At 43.3% G+C, this 20,460-nt stretch overlaps 2 protein-coding genes and 1 long non-coding RNA gene across 3 annotated transcripts; 1 reads left to right on the top strand and 2 right to left on the bottom strand.

Annotated features, from left to right (window-relative positions):
* The first annotated feature begins 508 nt into the window (after positions 1-508).
* cnot11 (CCR4-NOT transcription complex, subunit 11) lies at positions 509-6,509 on the top strand. The gene is made up of 7 exons (XM_047370584.1): positions 509-1,264; positions 1,690-1,854; positions 2,006-2,158; positions 2,334-2,536; positions 2,824-3,026; positions 5,324-5,420; positions 6,112-6,509. Exons 1-7 carry the CDS (start codon positions 949-951, stop codon positions 6,307-6,309), a joined length of 1,335 nt encoding a protein of 444 aa, XP_047226540.1. The 5' UTR covers positions 509-948; the 3' UTR covers positions 6,310-6,509.
* Positions 1,149-1,745, bottom strand: LOC124871334. Its single transcript, XR_007039001.1, has 3 exons — positions 1,655-1,745; positions 1,359-1,444; positions 1,149-1,284 (listed from the first exon to the last, which is right to left on the bottom strand). It is a non-coding gene; the product is annotated as an uncharacterized LOC124871334 (long non-coding RNA).
* A 1,889-nt stretch (positions 6,510-8,398) lies between the features above and the next one.
* Positions 8,399-14,933, bottom strand: lcp1 (lymphocyte cytosolic protein 1 (L-plastin)). The gene is made up of 15 exons (XM_047370585.1): positions 14,843-14,933; positions 14,506-14,654; positions 14,287-14,410; positions 13,682-13,814; positions 13,452-13,533; positions 13,172-13,337; positions 12,802-12,944; positions 11,762-11,857; positions 11,481-11,676; positions 11,283-11,361; positions 11,081-11,195; positions 10,836-10,969; positions 9,598-9,718; positions 9,220-9,344; positions 8,399-9,069 (listed from the first exon to the last, which is right to left on the bottom strand). Exons 1-15 carry the CDS (start codon positions 14,904-14,906, stop codon positions 8,937-8,939), a joined length of 1,860 nt encoding a protein of 619 aa, XP_047226541.1. The 5' UTR covers positions 14,907-14,933; the 3' UTR covers positions 8,399-8,936.
* Between the last annotated feature and the right edge of the window lie 5,527 nt (positions 14,934-20,460).

Below are 20,460 nucleotides of genomic sequence, written 5' to 3'. Positions count from 1 at the left end.
CTAAACATGGTTTAGTAACAGCAGCGGACCAGCTGTTTCTCGTGCTTGTGGTGATGTCATCAACCCAAACAGAACAAGGTCTCAAAGCAGATGTTTCGGACAGAATTTAAAAACTGTTTTTTTTTTTTAAGTCCTGCGGTGGAAATCAATATCATGACACGGCTGAATTTTTACTGTCAATGTACATTTATTATTAACAAAAGGTGCGCCACAGGATAGTAACTTTATATTTACTTATATCGCAGTTTTACAGATTTTATTTTGACAGGAAAAACATGGTGAATTACGTCGCAAAGGCTGCTGGGTAAACGACATTTGCTAACAAAGCTAAGCTAGTTTTATCTACTGGGTTTCAACTTTTTGGTGGTTTAAAAATGTATAATTTATATAAACGATAACAAAATCCTAATATCACTAATGAAAAGTGTATCGGAGCTTTTAAAACTCAATCGTCTATTTTGAAAATAAAAGTAAAATCCCGACAATGTAACTACATCTCCCAAGGTGCAATTCAACGGAAGGGTCCCATCTCAAACTTAAACGGCTAATTCGGTGCTCTAGGAACCTAGTTTTAAGGCCGTTAAAACGCTTTCTGGCTCCTAAATCCGATTCGGGGCCAATTTGTTGGTTCCATGCGACTGCTTGTAGTAACATAATTGTTCATAGTGAATGTTCTTGGTCAGAATGTTGTTTTGGAATGACTTCTTCGTTTATTTTTAGTTGGAGTTACCATGTAAACTAGGCTAAGTGGTTGCTAACAGAGCTCAGGTTGCTAATGCCGTGTGAAGATTTTTTATTATGTTTTCCGGACTTATTCAACCATGAATTAACATTTCTCCACGGTGATATCATTGGACCTTTTATTAATTTAATAATACGTCGTTGTTTTTTTTTTAAGCGAGCTAACTTAGCTAAAGTACAGCAAATCCGGGTAAGCGGACTACCATCATGACCCTCGCTCCGAAGGAACTGTCCAACCTGCTGAGCATCATCTCGGAGGAGGCCGTCTCCGGCACCTTCGAGAGCCTCTCCACTCACTTTCATCATTACTTCGGGAAGGCAGAGCACTTCAGGGTGGGCTCGGTTCTGGTCATGCTCCTGCAGCAGCCCGACCTGCTACCAAGCTCCCCGCAGCGGCTCACCGCTCTCTACCTGCTCTGGGAGATGTACAGAACCGAGCCCCTGGCTGCCAACCCGTTCGCCGCTGTGTTCGCCCACCTGCTGAACCCTGCGCCGGGAGAAGAGCAGGAGAAGGTTCTGTCAGGTAGGGTCCCATGAGGAACTCTGTGGAAAAAGATGAGGTTGAAGGCAAGATAATGGGGTTGAAATGGACGCGGATCAGAGAATAAATCGCTTACAGCTGCCCTTAAAGACGATCATAAGACTTATGGTAGCATTCATGTGTTTTCTTCTACAAACGGCCCATATATTTAGAAGGATTCATCTGTAAAAAAAAAAAAAAAAAAACATCAGCTAAAATGAAGTTTGCTGATTACTTTGTGCCAGTTTAGAAATACAGTAGAATGAAAATGAACCTATGAAGAGATCATTAGTTTTAGCTAACCCATCTAACGGGTAATTTGCATGTGATCACAGCCTAGCAGAGTGAATTTTATCATGTAAATGTAATGTTTTTGTCTGTCCAGAGGTTGACCTGAAACTTCCCCTCCGTTTCCATGTTGTCTCCAGGTTTCCTGCCGCCCATCACTCAGCCTGAGAAGTTCTTCCTGTCCCAGCTGATGCTGGCGCCGCCCAGAGATCTGTTTAAGAAGACGCCCAGACAGGTGTCCTGCATGGACATCACCAACATGCCCCAGTCTATCGATATCAGTGGGCTGCAGCTGGCTTTGGCGGGTCAGTGGGCACCAGCAGAGGCTCTTATCTGCTGTCATTCTTGATTTGCTTGTAGCAATTAATTAGTTTGGACCCGTGTGTTTAAAGGGAGTGTAATGAACTAGGAGCACTGCCTTGCTTTTTAGTTTCTCCCCATGTTTTCATCTTGCAGAGCGTCAGTCGGAGCTGCCCACTCAGAGCAAAGCCAGCTTCCCGAGCATCCTGAACGACCCTGATCCAGACTCTTCCAACTCAGGATTTGACAGCTCTGTGGCCAATCAGATCATAGAGTCTTTGGTCACAGGGCCACGCCCTCCTCTGGAGAGTAAGTGGAGTTAATGCTGTTCTGGAGGTTATAAGGCGAGTGAATGCCTCACATTTTCTCAATCGTGCTGCGAATTTCACACACATCCTGACTCACTGTGCTGAATTTATGAATGTGAGGGCGTCTTCATAGCAGCAGTTAACGCAGTAACCATGACCAGCTGTGTTCTGCTCAGGTCACTTCCGGCCAGAGTTCATACGGCCTCCGCCGCCTCTCCACATGTGTGAGGACGAGCTAGCGTGGCTGAACCCCACCGAGCCGGACCACAGCATCCAGTGGGATCGCTCCATGTGTGTGAAGAACAGCACGGGTGTAGAGATCAAACGCATCATGTCCAAGGCCTTCAAGAGTCCGCTGTCCGCCCAGCAGCAGTCACAGGTGGGTCACTCCCGAACCATGTGAGCCTGACGGGTTTTATTTAGCTCAGACGCCACAGCACCACGTCCTTTATATAAACCCTTCACTGAATCATTTGTTTCTGTAAAGTGTTGCCAGCACAACCTGGTGATGCTTGGGAATGGGGTGTTCACTGACCACAAAAAAGATGGGATTTGTAAGTTGTCCGGCTGGCTGCTCGCCGGTCGGGGCCAACAAGCTTGGTTTCTCGGCGCATCTCTATTTTTCAACGGATCATTAAATGGGTCGGCTGTTCCTTCTGTCTGCAGCTGCTGGCCGAACTGGAGAAGGACCCCAAGCTGGTGTACCACATAGGCCTGTCCCCGGCCAAGCTGCCGGACCTGGTGGAGAACAACCCGCTGGTGGCCATCGAGATGCTCCTGAAGCTGATGCAGAGCAGCCAGATCACTGAGTATTTCTCAGTGCTGGTCAACATGGACATGTCGCTGCACTCCATGGAGGTGGTCAACAGGTGAGAGTGCGGCTGGTTTTTTCTCTTTTGTTTTGAGCATTTTCAGGAAGCAGAGATGGCTTGGAAACAGGAGATGTGGTTTGGGATGCGGAACTCACCGCTCTGCTTCGTTGACGTGGTTAGAAAGGAAGCTGTAGCAGTCTGCGCCCTCACTTTCACTGAGAATGTTATTGGAAAGGGGGAAAAAAGCAGATTGTTACAGATCAACAAAACATCAGGAACTACAGGTCCTTCTCAAAATATTAGCATATTGTGATAAAGTTCATTATTTTCCATAATGTCATGATGAAAATTTAACATTCATATATTTTAGATTCATTGCACACTAACTGAAATATTTCAGGTCTTTTATTGTCTTAATACGGATGATTTTGGCATACAGCTCATGAAAACCCAAAATTCCTATCTCACAAAATTAGCATATTTCATCCGACCAATAAAAGAAAAGTGTTTTTAATACAAAAAACTTCAACCTTCAAATAATCATGTACAGTTATGCACTCAATACTTGGTCGGGAATCCTTTGGCAGAAATGACTGCTTCAATGCGGCGTGGCATGGAGGCAATCAGCCTGTGGTACTGCTGAGGTCTTATGGAGGCCCAGGATGCTTCGATAGCGGCCTTTAGCTCATCCAGAGTGTTGGGTCTTGAGTCTCTCAACGTTCTCTTCACAATATCCCACAGATTCTCTATGGGGTTCAGGTCAGGAGAGTTGGCAGGCCAATTGAGCACAGTGATACCATGGTCAGTAAACCATTTACCAGTGGTTTTGGCACTGTGAGCAGGTGCCAGGTCGTGCTGAAAAATGAAATCTTCATCTCCATAAAGCTTTTCAGCAGATGGAAGCATGAAGTGCTCCAAAATCTCCTGATAGCTAGCTGCATTGACCCTGCCCTTGATAAAACACAGTGGACCAACACCAGCAGTTGACACGGCACCCCAGACCATCACTGACTGTGGGTACTTGACATTGGACTTCTGGCATTTTGGCATTTCCTTCTCCCCAGTCTTCCTCCAGACTCTGGCACCTTGATTTCCGAATGACATGCAGAATTTGCTTTCATCCGAAAAAAGTACTTTGGACCACTGAGCAACAGTCCAGTGCTGCTTCTCTGTAGCCCAGGTCTGGGGAATGCGGCACCTGTAGCCCATTTCCTGCACACGCCTGTGCACGGTGGCTCTGGATGTTTCTACTCCAGACTCAGTCCACTGCTTCCGCAGGTCCCCCAAGGTCTGGAATCGGCCCTTCTCCACAATCTTCCTCAGGGTCCGGTCACCTCTTCTCGTTGTGCAGTGTTTTCTGCCACACTTTTTCCTTCCCACAGACTTCCCACTGAGGTGCCTTGATACAGCACTCTGGGAACAGCCTATTCATTCAGAAATGTCTTTCTGTGTCTTACCCTCTTGCTTGAGGGTGTCAATAGTGGCCTTCTGGACAGCAGTCAGGTCGGCAGTCTTACCCATGATTGGGGTTTTGAGTGATGAACCAGGCTGGGAGTTTTAAAGGCCTCAGGAATCTTTTGCAGGTGTTTAGAGTTAACTCGTTGATTCAGATGATTAGGTTCATAGCTCGTTTAGAGACCCTTTTAATGATATGCTAATTTTGTGAGATAGGAATTTTGGGTTTTCATGAGCTGTATGCCAAAATCATCCGTATTAAGACAATAAAAGACCTGAAATATTTCAGTTAGTGTGCAATGAATCTAAAATATATGAATGTTAAATTTTCATCATGACATTATGGAAAATAATGAACTTTATCACAATATGCTAATATTTTGAGAAGGACTTGTACAGATCAGAACGTTTTACAAGCCATGAATTTGGAAAGCTGACTATGAAGAACATGGCTGAGTGGGGTTAAGGCTGCCAAAATCACAGGCAGCAGACCAGCAACAGCAGTTACCAGTTTAGTTGAGTTTAAACAGTCCTTGACTAGGCCTTCCTTGTTGTGTAAATTAGAAAAAAGTGACATTTTTGGAGTTATCATTTAACTTTAAGTGAAAGCCAAATCTTTTGTTAAGTCTGGAATGCAAATGAATGATAAAGTGGTGAAATAATGTAGACTGACTCTACTTCTCAAAGGAAACTCTGTGTTGAAATGATTTCCTTTTCTTCAGAAGAGTGAATCAGTGCTTTAGTGGTTTTGGTCCTCAGTTACAGTGAAGCTCTGATGATCAGTAGAACTTCCACCATTAGGTGCTGCCTAACATGTTAACACTGTGCTGTTAAAGCTGAGCACGTAGTCTCTTCCTCTGAAGGCTGATTTTTTTTTTTCCTCTTCCTCCCTCCATCAGATTGACCACAGCCGTGGACCTGCCTCCAGAGTTCATCCACCTCTACATCTCTAACTGCATCTCTACATGTGAGCAGATCAAAGACAAGTACATGCAGGTAAATAATTATTATATGGAGAGGTAGAAAATGCGTGTTAGGAGTTCTCCTATTAAAAGTAGAGCCGCAGCATGAAAGCTAAAGCGGATGTTTAACAGAACGTTTTACTTTACGTTTTGGAGACGGATGTGCTGAATTATCAAACAGTAATGTGAATAATTTAGTTTGGATTTAATCTCAGTATAAATCCAGCTGTTCCTTGAAGGTCTCAGAGGTTGAACATTAGTGAACAAACCGTGTGATGGAGACCAAGGAACACAGCAGGCAGGTCTGGAATAAAGTTGACGTTTAAAGCTGAGTTCGGTTGGAAAATGATATCCTTGGTTTGGGCATCTCACAGAGCTCTGTTCAATCTCATAAAGAGTGAGGTAAGACATGGCTGCCCACCTAAACTGGCACGCCAGGCAAGAAGAGCATTGTTCCGCAAGTTCTTCCTTTATTTCTTTGGAAGGAGTGCTAAAAACACACCATCCCCACAGTGAAGCATAGTGGTGGCAGTATTATGCTGGTGGTCTTTCTGTCAGGGCAATTCATGAAGGACACCACCATGTAATATCTCAATAAAACACATAAAAATCTTTAGTTGTAACGTGACTTAATGTGAAAATGCTTCAGAGGTGTGAATACTTTATATGCCAATATTTCCTGTAAAGTCTCTCATTGTGTGTAATATACGGTCTGTACGTTCCAGAATCGGCTGGTCCGACTGGTCTGCGTCTTCCTCCAGTCGCTGATCCGAAACAAGATCATCAACGTTCAGGACCTGTTCATCGAGGTCCAGGCCTTCTGCATCGAGTTCAGCCGCATCCGTGAAGCCGCCGGCCTCTTCCGCCTCCTGAAGACGCTGGACACCGGAGAAAACCCATCCGAAGCCAAACCTGCCAAATAAAGAGCCTCACAGAGACAGCAACACAGCTTCCTCTTCCTCTCCAGCTCTTGGTGCATCAGTATTGGATGCTGCTCACTGTACTGAGAGTAAATAGTGTAAATATATATTTTTTAACCAGACACCAAGTCTTTGACTCTCATCTCCAGTTTTACTTGGGTTTTTCTCTCTTCCTACAAAAGTAAAAAAAAAAAGAAAAATCAGATTTTTCCCTCCTGAACTCTTATTCATTTTTTTTATTGTCATCACCTTTAAACTTACCACACCACCTGGGGGCGCTCAGGTCCTGAGATCATTTCTTACCCAGGCAGCCCATCCTTGCTGCAGTTAATAGTTGAGAGACCACTGTCAACCAGATCATGTGTCAAACCAAGAACCATCATCTGATTTAATTTACAGCAATTCATATGTGCTGAATGATGAAAAGATGAGGCTAAATTTAATCAGACTCATGGTAAGACAGGAAAAACACTGATGGTCACTTCCTGTCCCATCTCAGGGAGTCTAAGGCTAACGAACAGGTTTGAGGTCAGAGAGCCGCTGTATGTTCTAGTATCTGGGTTTGGTGACCATCGTTGCAGCTGTTCGTCCCGTGGGAATTCCTCGCATTTCTTCTGATTTTGCTTTTCTGTCACACCTAAATGATTCCGATCATCAAATAGATTTGAATATTGGACAGAAGTAAATTCAGCATGCAACAACAGAGGTTTGCCGTATCCGGCCAAGAGTCTTTAGGATTGTTGTGGAGGAATTTCCACCCATTCTTTGCAGAAATCTTGCATATTTTAAAGGTTTTTAAGCATGAATTGCCTTTTTAAGGCCATACCACAGCAGCTCAATCGGCTGTGTGTCCGGACTTTGACTGGACCTTCGTCTAGTGAAAAAGTAGTTTTGTTTGACCCAATTATAAGTGGGCTTGATGCTGTGTGACCTAACTACCTTACGCTAGTCAGTGGGGAGGTTGGATATTTTTTTCTATACTGTGCTGTAATTTTTTTACACCGCTGTACATATTTATTCACTTGCAACAGAATAATCATTCTGTTTTATCGTAGTTTAAAGCGAGGGAATATAAACCAGAAACTTCACATTAGTTCAAAATAGATTTATCTTGAGGTAAATGTGACCAGACGTGTTGGGTCACTCCTCGCTACAGAAACTCTCTGTCTGAGGGCCAGGATCTGCCATGATTTGGATCCGTCCTTGGTTCAGAACACCTGACTGGTGTGATGGTTCATTACCAGGACCCAGCAGAACTTGGAGACATGCGGAGGAGGTAATTTAACCATTTAAATGAGCTGTTTTAGAGCTGCTCTAAATCCTTTCTTTTCTTGGCTGCTGCTTGGTAACCACAAGCTTCAGCTCCTTCCACTGGTTTTCTGAAGGACCGAGGTCTGGACTGGCTAATCCAGGTTATCACTTTAATCCAATTCTGCTTTAATCGCTCCCTTGTTGCTGGAGAGACCCGTCCAGTATCCTCCTCCAGTGTTCTGGCTGAAGGAAGGATGTTCTGGTCCACGATTCGATCCTGTTCAATAGCTCAACAATCCGGTGAAGTATTCTTGCACCCTCAGCAGAAAGTCTAAAAGCAGAATATGACCTTGTTTGGGACGTGCTGAGCTGTCCTCTTTCTCCAACCACAGCAGGTCCAGTTGATGTTGGAGCTTTTTCTGGATCTGGAAAACGGACCCGTACAACACAAGGAGTGCCTTCTGTCTCACTCCAATACAGTGTAGGGTTATTGATGGTCTCCTTGGTGACTGGTCCCAACTGTCTTCAGATCATTTATTACCAGCATATTTCTACCATATTCTCACCAGTTTCATCAAGCTCCTTGCTGATGGTCCTGGAGCAGGCCCGCTATGCTGTCCATTGGTTCTGTGGACGGGTTCAAGTCCGGAGTTTCTGTGATTGGAAACTGATCTGTTGGAGGCGTGAACATAAACCCAACATAAATACTGGAGCCTGAAAAGCTGCCCAATCAGCAGGAGATTTCCAGTCTGGCTGCATGTCAACATGGGCCATGTTGGAGCAGCTCCTGTAAGGTTCAGTTCTTCACAGCAGGCTACATCCCAATCAAACAACACCAAGGTTATAATAAAAAAAATTCTCTTTATTTGGTTTATACATCTGAGATAAAACTGTAATTGAACAAGTGAAACGGCGTGTTCGTACCAGAGGAATGAGCAGAAGGTGAACCCGTTCACGTTTACAGAACAACAAGATTCAGTGACATGAAATGGAAGCAGAAAGTCTTCAAATTCAGAAAGCCAATATGGCACCAAGTCGGCTGGACCCAAACACAAATAATACTGACTTCATTACAAGTCTGTAATTTATAGTTGACTCAGCATCAATTAGTTACCAGTTACTGATCGGGTGTTGAGACTGGTTGGAGTTAGAACTGCTTGGTTCTGTTTGTTTGAGGCAGAATCTTACTGAGTTGTACAGATGTTAAAAAAATAACTTTTTACCCTTTAAAGAAACGGAGAACATGATTTTTTCTGCTTCTGAAAGACATTTGTAGAAATCATCCAGTTTCATTCGTTGCCTAAAAAGAAAATAAGAGCTGGTTCTCCTCTCTGCTCTCAGACTCTGGATGTGTCGGGTCAGTGGTCCATCTGGTCTCTCTAGGCTCTCCTCATGCCACGCGCCATCAGGCAGGCGAATACCGTCATCACCATCTTAGGTTTGACCTCCACCAGGTCCTCAGGCAGCGCGTACACCCGGGCTCCGATCTTCCTGGCCATGGAGATGGCGTACCTGATGACACAGTTTAACAGCTCAGGTTTCCGTATAGAAAACAGGAAGAGATCTAGTCTGACTCCGTGAGACTTCTAGAGCTGCTTCTGAAATCTGTTTAATCAAGTGAAGTTTGGTCAAATATCTGCAACACAAAACTTTTGTTTGTACTTTGCATTGTTGAGTTTCTCCTCCTCCGTCAGGTCTTCGGTCTTCAGCAGGTCGTATCTGGTCGATCCGGGCTGGATGGCATCAATCAGATCCAGAACCGGCATACTGGTGCTAATAGACATGTCCTGCACAAACACGGGGATTCTCTGAGGTCATCGAGGTTAAAAAAGTCCAACTTTCCAACAACATTTAACTAACACCTCACTGGATCCTTCATAAAAGACCAGAACAAGTCAGGCGAACAGTACCACCACCTGCTCAGGACCAGTTGTGCTGGTTTTAGTCCAGAGTATTGATGGTAACTAAAGTAGATCTAAATGGTTGCCATAAAATCGGTATATTACCCAGAATGCCAAGCTAAAGAAAAAGAGGTTTTACCTTAAAGCTGGAGATGGTGCGTTTTTCAGCGTGTGTGAGCGTTTGGTTGACCCAGGACACGATGGTGTCATCTACTACTTTCTGTCCGTCACCCAGATCCTCCAGGATGTTCAGGGTGTACCTGAGGAAGAGACGGACGGCGTGAAACATTCAACCCTCATGTGAGCAGCGGAGGCCACGCTTGCCGACACCCCGGCTGAAGATGCATAAAAAGTCTTCAGATGAATCTTTTTGTGCCGTAGAAGGATGTCATAAACCCGACCTTTAACCTCAGTACATTTATTCATCCAATGTTAAGGAATCGTAACAAAATCACAGGTGGCAAAACATCTGGCGCCCCTGCTGTTAATAGTTTGTCCCACCTTCTTTTGCCATCAGGTTTGAGGCAGACTGAGAGACGGATCATCTCTTAAGCACTTTTCTCTTCAGCTCACCTCAGTTTTTCTACAGGGTTTCAGACGGAGTGGGAGAAGCATTTCTGTATTAATCCTGCTGTAAAACCAGTTTTACACATTTCTGACAGAGTCCAACAGGATCTACTGGTATTTCATAGGGATTGTCATCCCCTCCCCTCTAACAAGGTTCCCAGGGCCTTGTTAGAGGGACAGTCCCACAGCATCACAGATCCTCCACCATACTTAACGCTGGGCAGGAGGTGCTTTCCTACATATTCATCCTTTTGTCTCATACAAACCCCACCTGGAGTTTCTGTTGCTGAAAAGCTTATTGTTAGAACCAGTTGTCATGTCAGGTAGTATCTAATGGTTGCTATGGTGATGTAGTCACCCGTTTGCGAGCAGTGAGCTTTGCCGACTGTTGTCAGTCTCTCTGATTGGCCTAGAGAAGTAAAGTTTTCATTTATAAACCAAAACATCTCATTTATTTGAAAGGGATTATTAAAAACTAATTGTGGGATTTGTTTTCCTCACTAAATAATTACACTGACATTAAAGGTTGGAATTCTTTTAGTTTTCAGTGTATCTTCATCAGGAGTCCCAACAAATGTGGCTAGAGTTACTCCAGAGAGATGAAGCTACTGATATTTCGGTCCAATTTTCTCAATATTAGTTTTAGACAAATCATCTGGATCTGGACACACCGATGGAAAACATCTTGGAAATATCAAATCCCAAATGTTTACTGATGATGAGGGAAAAAGTCCACTGCTTCCTTGAAGGAACAGGTGTTAGAAGAGAAGAGGTGGAGAACAGAAATGAGCGCCACAGAAGAAAGGTTACCTCCTCATGAGCTGCCAGAGCAGAGCGAGAGTGAGGGTTCGATTTCCTGCGTTCAGGTCCTGACCTGCGATGCCGACCAGAGAGAACTTGGCCTCCTTTTTGCCCAGCTCCACTGCATAGTTACAGTTCTCCAGCTGGAAACCAGAACTACAGATTGTTACTCCAGGTACTTTCAACATGGTAATTGTAGCAAATGATCAGAAACTTGTCCGAGTCTTCTTCAGGTCAAACGTTTCCCGTCGTACCTTCTTCATGTTGCTGCCGAGTTTAGAGTAGGGAGGCTTATTGACTCTGTCCCAATCTACTGGAACTTTGATCTTCTCATACAGCTGGAAGATGACCAGGGCATCATCGATGTCTCTGTAACACACACACACACGTACACACATAATTAGTCTCTGTGATCATCAGCAGTCTACAGGTGGACATCTAACAGGCTGTTCTTACGCATAGAGATGGTTGACACGAGGATTGACACCCAGAGAGTTCATCCAGTTCCTGAAGGTTCGTTCCTCCCTGGTTTCACCTGCAGAGAAACGCCAGCAAAAACTCATTCAAACCTCTGAAAAACACAATAGGTGAACAGAAGAGATGTGAACCTGTGTGGTCTGAAAGAGAAGAACCTTTCAGATGATGTAAACTCACCTTCGATCGAGCTCCAGTCGATGTCCTGGTTCTCTGGCTTCTTCAGAGCGGGGTACTTGTTGAACAGATTAGCAACAAAAGCCAAGTTGAGCTTGGGGTTGCCACGGACGACGTCTGCGGGCATGACGAACTGTCTGCAGCCGAGCCTGTCGGCCTGATCCAGCATGCACTCGGCCCTCTTCAGGTCCTCTTTCTCCTGCAGAGACGTAAACGGGGGGGGCGTCAGGAAAGCGGACCTCTCTCCAGAGCAAATGGTTCTGATTCGCTGAATTAAGTCTCACCCTGATTCCTGACATGTCGATGGCGATGGGAGGAATTCCCTCCTCGTCTCCTTTGGGAGCCACCTGGTTCAGGAGGTTGTAGTACGCCTTGGAGTCCTGGAATAACCCATTTGGAGAAGTTAGCCCAACAAAACCACTTCAGCCTGGATTATTTAACTTGAAACAAACATTCTGAAAGACCAATTTAAGATAACGATCGGCTTCTGATTGTGTGCAGTTTCTAACCAACAGGTTGAACATGGTGTTAAATGTATAAAGTGCCTTGCAAAGGCCTTCATACCTCTTGAACCTACAATCTGAAACTTCAGGGTTTTTATGTGATAGACCAACACAAAAGTAGTGCAATACCTTTACTCTGATACCCCTAAATAAAATCCACTACAAACATATGCCTTCAGATGTCATCTAGTTAGGACAGCATCAATCAGAGAAACAGCCAAGAAGGCCACGATGACTCTGGAGGAGCTGCAAATATCCACAGCTCAGGTGGAAGAAAAGGAGACTGTATGATAAAAAGCAGAGTTGTCTTTGAGCATCACCAAGAACACCTGCTCTGACACATGGTGGGGGCAAAATCATGCTCTGCCAAAACTACAGCAAAAGGCCCAGTCAAAGTCCAGAAAGTCCTAAATCCAGTTGAGAATCTTTGCATGTTTCAGTTTGACTGAGATTGAGGTGTTTTGTAAAGAAGGATGGGCAGAAAGGTCTCTAGATGTACAAAGCTGGAGGAGACCCCGATACCCTGAAAGACTTGCAGCAAAATGTGGCTCTACAAAGACTGATGCTGGATACAAATGAAAACCACACTTTCCAGATACTTCTTTATATTAAAAACCATGAATACGTTTTCTTCCACTTACCAATTATGCACCGCTTTGTGTTGGTCTGTTCTATAAAATCCATTGAAGTTTGTGGTTGTAATGTAACATGTGAAAGGTTTCATAAATAGAAATCTGTGTACAGAGAGCAACACCATAACATTTCTATTCAAGCCAGCAGTCAGCTTATTGATCCATAGAGGCCTCTGCGCATGTTCTCACCTTGATTTCGGAGCTGAAATTGTTGATCTTGCCACAGCCGGCCTCCTCCAGGTGGTAGTTGGCCCAGCGCAGCAGCAGCTCTTCAGGGGACAGCTTCATCAGATCCTCCAGACTCTCTCCATCACGCAGCAGAGCGATCAGAGCTGCATGCACAAGGAAAATCATTAGAATTATACTACAGAATGCACCGGTCCCTTCTGTGAAAGTTGATTCTACAATCTGGGTGCTTTGGAATGAAAATACTGTCACAAAATGCAATCAGAACAAAGACAATGTAATTTGGACCTCTGCCCTCAGACAGGTGAGCCTTCCTCCACGATATCAGCTGATGTGCAGCCAGTTTAAATCTTAGATCCAGATGAACACCCACCTTCATTCCTGCTGAGTTCGATGTCTGCAAACAGCCCGATCTTGATGACCTGCCACAGCAGACCCAGGACCAGGTGCTGCCTGCCCTCCTTCAGGTCTTCAGCCCCGATGTTCACCACGTGGCAGCCGATGGCCGATGCAGAGTTCAGAGCCAGGTTCAGATTCTCCTGTTCAATTAAAAATCCACAGCAAGCACATATTCAGTGGTTCTGCCGATGACCTGCAGTGAAACTACTGTTTGTTTTATTAAACCGAAGACAGGAATGTAATCGTTGTCTAACCTGGATGGTGAAAGGAGTGAGTTTTTTCTTGTTGATGGTTCTCTCATCGATGGTGTCGGGAACAGACAGGTTGATCATTTTACTAACAGGAGAGACATAGCAGATTTAGGCTGATAAACGTGTTTCTTCAAGGAACTATGTTAGATTTGTTTGGTTCTTTCTACCTAATCTGGACCTAAAAACCTCAGAGAAATCTGAAGGAAATGGAAAGTGTTTAAAGTAGAAGGTACCAGAGGACGATTCCATCTCCCATGGCAGTGAACAGGTCATCGGTGTCGGGATCCATTGGAAGAACATGTTTACAGTCTGGATCCTTCTCCAGAGCTTTGTTGATCCAGTTCACAAAGGCCACCTTCTCCTCCTCTGCAGACAGAAGAAGACAGAAAAGACATCAACATGTGAACCATACTGCAGCTTTAACTTCTGCTCCCGTGTGCTTTGCTCAGATTGAGCCTTTTAGCTACAGGCGTGTTTAGCGTGAAACCAAAGGATGTGCGAAAGCACCTCACGTCTACTGTTATGTACGGTGGTGGATCTGTGATGCTGTGGGTCTTCTCCTCCAAAGGTCTTGGGAACCTTGTTAGAGTGCAAGCCACCGTGAACTCTTTAATAAGTGGTCATTAGATTTTTGAACGGGATCATGATCCAAAACATGTGGGCAGATCAACATGTTAATGTTCCTCTCAGAGCTTAGACACCAATCCAGGAGAAGAGATCTTAGATAGGACATAGATTCCTGTCTCTGTATGCTTCATCTTTGTCAGTGGTGCCAAGGGTTTTGCCAAAAAATGTATTAAAATCTGCCTGTCTGCAAATGTGTACTGTAGAGAATAACCTGAGTATGAGTGCTGTGCGCCGGACTGCTCGGACGTTCCTGCCACTCTACAGATTCCTTCCTTCTTATTGATGGCTTTCCTGAAGGTTTTGGCCACCTCAGTGCTCTTCAGACCACGGACCATCTGAAACGAGGGAACGGAAAGAGACAAATGACCAAGCTCTAAATCTGAAGTTATCAGCTGATATGAAGAAAACTCGTCTCTGTTGAGCAACTTACATCAGTGAACTCCTGAAAGGTGAGTCTGTCGCTGGTTTTGGTCAGCTCCTGGACGATCTCTCGGATTTTGTATCCCGGCAGAGCCAGGTTGGCAGCCCTGAAGAGCTCGTTGAGCTCATCTTTGCTGATGAACCCGTTGCCGTCCACGTCTGACAGGAAGACGAGAAGGTTGCCAGAACATTATTTAAATGCATCAAGCCAAGCTGCTTCAGAGACTGAAGCAGCAAGATATTTACAGTAGAGCGCCTTGTTAAGAAAACCAGCAGCAGTTTCTCACTGAGACTTCCTCTATTAAAATCACAAGAGGAAATGACATCAACAATGATGATCCTCTTACCAATTTTGGCAAAAGCTTCCCTGAGTTCCTCCTGCTCCTCAGCAGAGATTGGTTGGGTGGCCATGTTGGCAACTTGAATCAGAAGTGGACCCTAAACTGATCCAAGAGGAAACACACAGAGCATTATCTATAAAGCTGAGATGTGGGAGCTGTGCTTCAGGCCACACCTGCAGAGCAGGTCAGATGGAAACTAAGTGATTTTATCTCCTAATTTAGTATTGTGATGCAAAGCATTTACAGTTCTCACTTTTGCCATTCTAGAACTTCCTCCCATTGCAGCACATCCTGTCTGAAAAACAACCACTTGTTTGCAACTTCTTGGTGTATGTGCAACAAGGTTTGAACGTTAGCCGACTTCTCACTGGACAGATAAAGCAGACGTCCTCGGTTCTTTCCTAAACGGGTCATATTAGAAGAATGGTTCTTTAGGGACTATACTGAGATCTTTTTAACACCGTTTCTATTTTAAAACACGACCTTTCTATCTGGTGGTGAAGATCTGTTTATCCCCAGTGAGGCTGTGATCAGAAGCAGGAACACACTGAAACTCTGAACTCTACCTGATTATTAAACACCTTTATAGTTAAAAGCTCCAACTAAAAGAAGTGGACGAGTCTATATTTAAATATCGTAATATGAGTGATACTCAGCAGAAGTGTTGGGATCAAGTCAGAAGGTAAATATGCAGCATATTAGCTGTAATTTGGACCTTTTTTCAAGCATACGGATCGTTGCTTCAAAGAGATTCTTTTCAAAAGGCCTCGGTCAGCAGATAAAGCTAATGGCTACTGTCTACTAATACTGTGTTTTATTATCCTCTGAGGTCCAAACTTGGATCTGGGAATAAGATCAAACGCAGCTTAATGAGTTTCTAATACCAACGAGGAAGAACAGCAGGATTCGTTCTTGTTGTATGCAGCGATCAGGCTAAAAGCTAAGTTTTTCTCTGCTTTTTATGTAATTAAACCCTAACAAAACAGGTTCAGAATAAAAACTGTCAATAGTGCAAAAACCTTTATCACGACATCACTTAGTGCTAAGCACAGGGCAGACACATTGCATTTTGGAGTTAGTTTCCTTCTTGAAATTCTGACTACAGGAGGTCTTCCTGTTTGCTTTCAAACCGGGAGTTTTTTTTTATGTGAGACATGCATTTAGTAAGGATGTTCCTTCTTCATCATCTGGCAAAACACAACAAACAGGAAAAACCCCAGTTCATGTTGAGCAGTTTGAACATGTGTTAAGAGCAAAGCGTCACTTTTTGGTTTCAAAACATCAGTTCAGAAAAACAAATATTTTCCTGACATGAATAGGATTTCATTGAATTCAGCTCTCTCTAAAACATCTGTCACTGTTTCAGGAGGGGTCAGAGGTCATTTTTGGTGACCTTTTTCGAGCCCAAGACTCATCTTAAAATTGTAGCAATGATGGCATCAAATCGATATAAAAGACTTTTTAAATCATAAAGGTTAACCAATCATATTCTTTTTGAATATTAACTGCAGCAGATTTGTGAAATTTATTGGACCATTTAAAGAAGCAAATGTTACATTCTTGGTGAGTGGAAGGCACACATGTTGACACTGCGCTCATTCTGCAACAGACATAGGAGTGTTACAAAAGCGCTTTGAGTGCCTTGTTGCTGAAAAGCACTATATAAATAAACTTGACTTGACAAAATTACAATATGGCTACAGAAAAGTGGAAGTGGAATAGCTGACATTTATTAATGTGACTGTGTCTTGGTTATTCCTGTCTGGGCCCATATCTTCTAGATCAATGTGCTTCAGCAAGGATTCAGCTGGGGTATGGTTGTGCAGGCATTTGAGAAAGAAATCATGATGAAATCGCTTCTAGAAAACAGCGCACAGAAAAAATAATTTGATCTCTCTAGAAGAGAGATCAAAAGGTTTGTCCTCTTAGTTGATGAGCAAGCTTCCCCTGCTGGGGAAAAAAAACATGTTTTCTGCAGCTCAGTGAAGGTGATGAGGGAAGAACTGCAGTTTCTTTTGTCAATAAACTGATAAATCACATCTGTATTAAAACATCTGGGCTAATGTTTCTTATTTAGATGAAAGGCCACCATGTCTTTAGTCTTTTTCCCATCATAATGCACACGCTTACTGATCCTACAGCTTTTAACCTAAACTTGTATAGTTCTTTGAACAAAAGCAGCAGATGAGACAGAGAGAAGCATCTCTGAGTGGGATCACATGACATGCAGGACATTTTAATTCAGGGTGTGATGATTCACCCTGAACGCGTCTGTCTGCGTGTGTGTGTGTGCGTGTGTGTGTTTGCAGATCCTTTTTTGGCAGTTCAGATGACATTTTAGCTAACAAAAGGAAGAAGCTTGTTAGTGTTAATGATTTAACTTCCTGCACCTACACAGTAAAGGAACCCTGATGGTGAAACATGATAAAAAACAGCTTGAGTATTATAGTAATATGACACACTTAAAGGTGTTCTGATGTTTTACTTCTCAAATAAGACAGCAGCCCATCAATAACCTTTCTGATGAATATTACGAACTTGTTTTTGGCAATCAAACTAGTTGCACTGCCCATAAATGCAGGTTACAACTGGATAAAACACTGGACTAACCCAAAGATGTTGAGTTTCTACTTTCTAAAATTCCTTTTTTATTTCTGAATGTCACATTCATTCCAACCAGTAACACCCAGTGAGGACAGAAACCTGTTTTTCACATAAATGTTACAAAGCACCAATAAGAGCTTCAGACAACTGAGCAGGTAAACAAGTATAGATAGCTGCTCTGCTTTTCCTTGGAATGATTTTAAACCATTAAGAGGAAGTTAAAATGATATCTTGTTAAAACATCCATGTCGGAGAGATTTCTGTCATTCTTTCTTTTTGTATGGAGAGGGACGTTAACAAGATATTCATACGTAAAGAGAGGTACTTGGAGGGAACTACACTAGATGAAGTAAAACAATGACATATATGTTGAATTCCTGTTGTCGCTCTTTAGGCGAGTGCAACACCGTTCCAGTTCAGACTGGACAGGTAAAGGTTTGGAGAGCAGTAAAAGGACATGTTTTAAGAAGACACAGGCAGTGACGTCCCCCTCTCAGAGTTTTAGGGAACTTTTGGCTTCACTGCTCCAAACTCTGCAGGCGGTGAAAACAAGGAAGTTGCTTCTTGCAGCAGATCAGAAGCAGAACTGAAACTCGGCTCAGAACTGCGGGTCCGATCAGTTTAAGGGTTTGTTTCTCACCCACTTTGAATACCCAAAAAGGACTGTCTGACATTTAACCTGTGAGATTTGTACTGGTTAAGACTGCCCACTGCTGCTTCTCTGACCTTTATCTGCTGACAGAGAAAAATGGTACCAGCTCGCATATGTTGCATTGTTCTGGTTCCTAAAGCTTCCTTCCTGCGTTGGTAAGGATTGTAATCGTCCTGCGGAACAAATCTGACCTGCTTTGTAATCGGTAGTACGTTTATATCTGCCATGCTGCAGTGGACCCACAGCTCCTTTCTGTTATGGTCTTATCGTTCATTCAAAACTGCTTCCCACAGCAAGTCCAAACCCAAAGTGAAAAGAGTTTTCCTTGAAGACAGAAAAACAAGGAAACATAAAAGGTTAAAGGCCGTAGGCTATATTAGATTACTGTCTAACAGGTTGGTGCTAAAACAGTTACATGTTGCAGAAGCTCAGATTTTGAATCAAAAACGTTAGTTTGCATTTTTACAACAGCACAATTTGACTTTCAAATCAGACGTATGTTGCTTCTGTTTTGATCATTGCTGCTGTTTAAATCAACGAAGGATGGTGTTCTTGTGAAAATGAATAAAAAGTCAAACTTTAACTGGCTAATCTTTTAACCAGGGAACATTTCCTACTTTTCTTGGTCTGATGGCATCAGAATGTTGGACCTTAATGTTATAATTAAACAATACAGACATGGTTTGGACAGCCTCTTGGGTTGATAAGGCGAGAGTTTAACATTTGACTGTCTCTGCAGAAAATTCTGTAATTAAATGCATTTTTATCTCCAACCATTTAGTTTAAGAACCGGCAACATGGGAGCTAACACCAGTTTCACTGAAGCACCACAGATGAAGAAAATATCAGAATCTCAGTCAGAAATGAATTTGTTTCGGGTCTGGTGGATGTTTTTCGTGTTAAACAGACAAATAACTGTTTTTAAAGTCTTTTTTGTCTACTTGACATATTTGCTGTCTCAGACCACGGCAAACACTTTGTACATGTTATTTCTTTAATCTGTCTGGCATCTAATGCAACAATTGTGATGGCAGAAAAAGGGGCATTTTTTTCATATAATAGCATGCCACTGAAATGTTCCCCATCATGACGGTTTTTGCAAAAAAAGAAAGATGCAAGTTACAATGACTATATTCTCGAAGTTGCATCTGTTAGGTGTCAGATTGACCAGCATATTTAAAAGGCACTGAAACAGAGGAGTAATATCTAGTTCAGAAAAGCATGTGCACCAGAAAACTGCATGAATTAGAGTGAACAGAACCGTTTCTGAGCAGTGTAAACTCCCAGATTCTGATCGTGTTTCTGCTTGTGCTAAGCCGGATCAGCATGTCTCACACGTGTTCCACATCCTGGTCATCTTATTGCACATCAACAACTATTAATCGTAAATCAAATGCTGACAGGAATGAGGTGATGTTTCTTCTAGTCCACGCAATGCAGTCTTAGAGCGTTTTTTTTTTCAGTTGAAGTGAAGCTAACCACAAACTTCCTTTCCTTCTAACTGCAGAGCTTCAGCTTCTTGTTCCTCTCCTTGTAGGCCTCACTCTGCTTCTAACTGGCCCAATCTTTTTATTTATACATGAGAAGCATCTAAATCATTCAAATGAATTGTGCACCGGGTGTCACAGTGTAAACACGGCACTTCTATAGTGCACATCTTTAGTGAAATAGGATAGCATTTTTCAAATATTAAACCCAAGTTGAACCATAGCACAGAAACGCTGGGTAAGGATTACAGAAAGTCCTATATAATCACAAATGCAATCTATATTTTCACCTTTTTTCAATTCTTTTTGCTTTTTTTTTTTAGCAGAGATGCTTCTTGAAATTCACCTGACCTCTAACCGTGATGACTTCAGGAGACACCTGCACGGACGTGAGGCCACCTGATCTCTACCACTTTACCTGAGAGATGTGACGATGATGGTCTCTGGAAGTGGAGGGTTCCGTTTCCTTTCCTCAGGAGGTCCGTCTGGCTGCTGAGCTGCTCAAAGCTTGACAGGCAGCGCTCTGAGTCGGTGCAGTATGAAGGGCCTCAGCACATCTATTCAAATCTACGAGGAAGGAAGTGACATGCAACACTTTAGAAACAGGAATCAAAGAGCTTTTGTCTTTATATGGCAATACACGCAGGCAGCGAGTTCAGGTGACCTCCAGCAACCAGTCTGAGGGGCTCTGCTGACACCATCTTACTATTTTCTTTTCCTGACTCTACTGGGTTTTGTAGTTGGGACATTCAGATGTCCCTGGAGGACAGGGAAATAAGTTCAAATTCTGTCGCATTTAAACTGACTGCATCCACTCCCAGCAGAGAAATCTGAAAAGGTACATTTTGATTGTAACAAATAAAAATTTGGAAAGAGTGAAT

This window comes from Girardinichthys multiradiatus, chromosome 7 (genome assembly GCF_021462225.1).
Source record: "Girardinichthys multiradiatus isolate DD_20200921_A chromosome 7, DD_fGirMul_XY1, whole genome shotgun sequence".
NCBI classification, from domain to species: domain Eukaryota; kingdom Metazoa; phylum Chordata; class Actinopteri; order Cyprinodontiformes; family Goodeidae; genus Girardinichthys; species Girardinichthys multiradiatus.
This window is presented reverse-complemented; position numbering and strand designations above follow the sequence as displayed.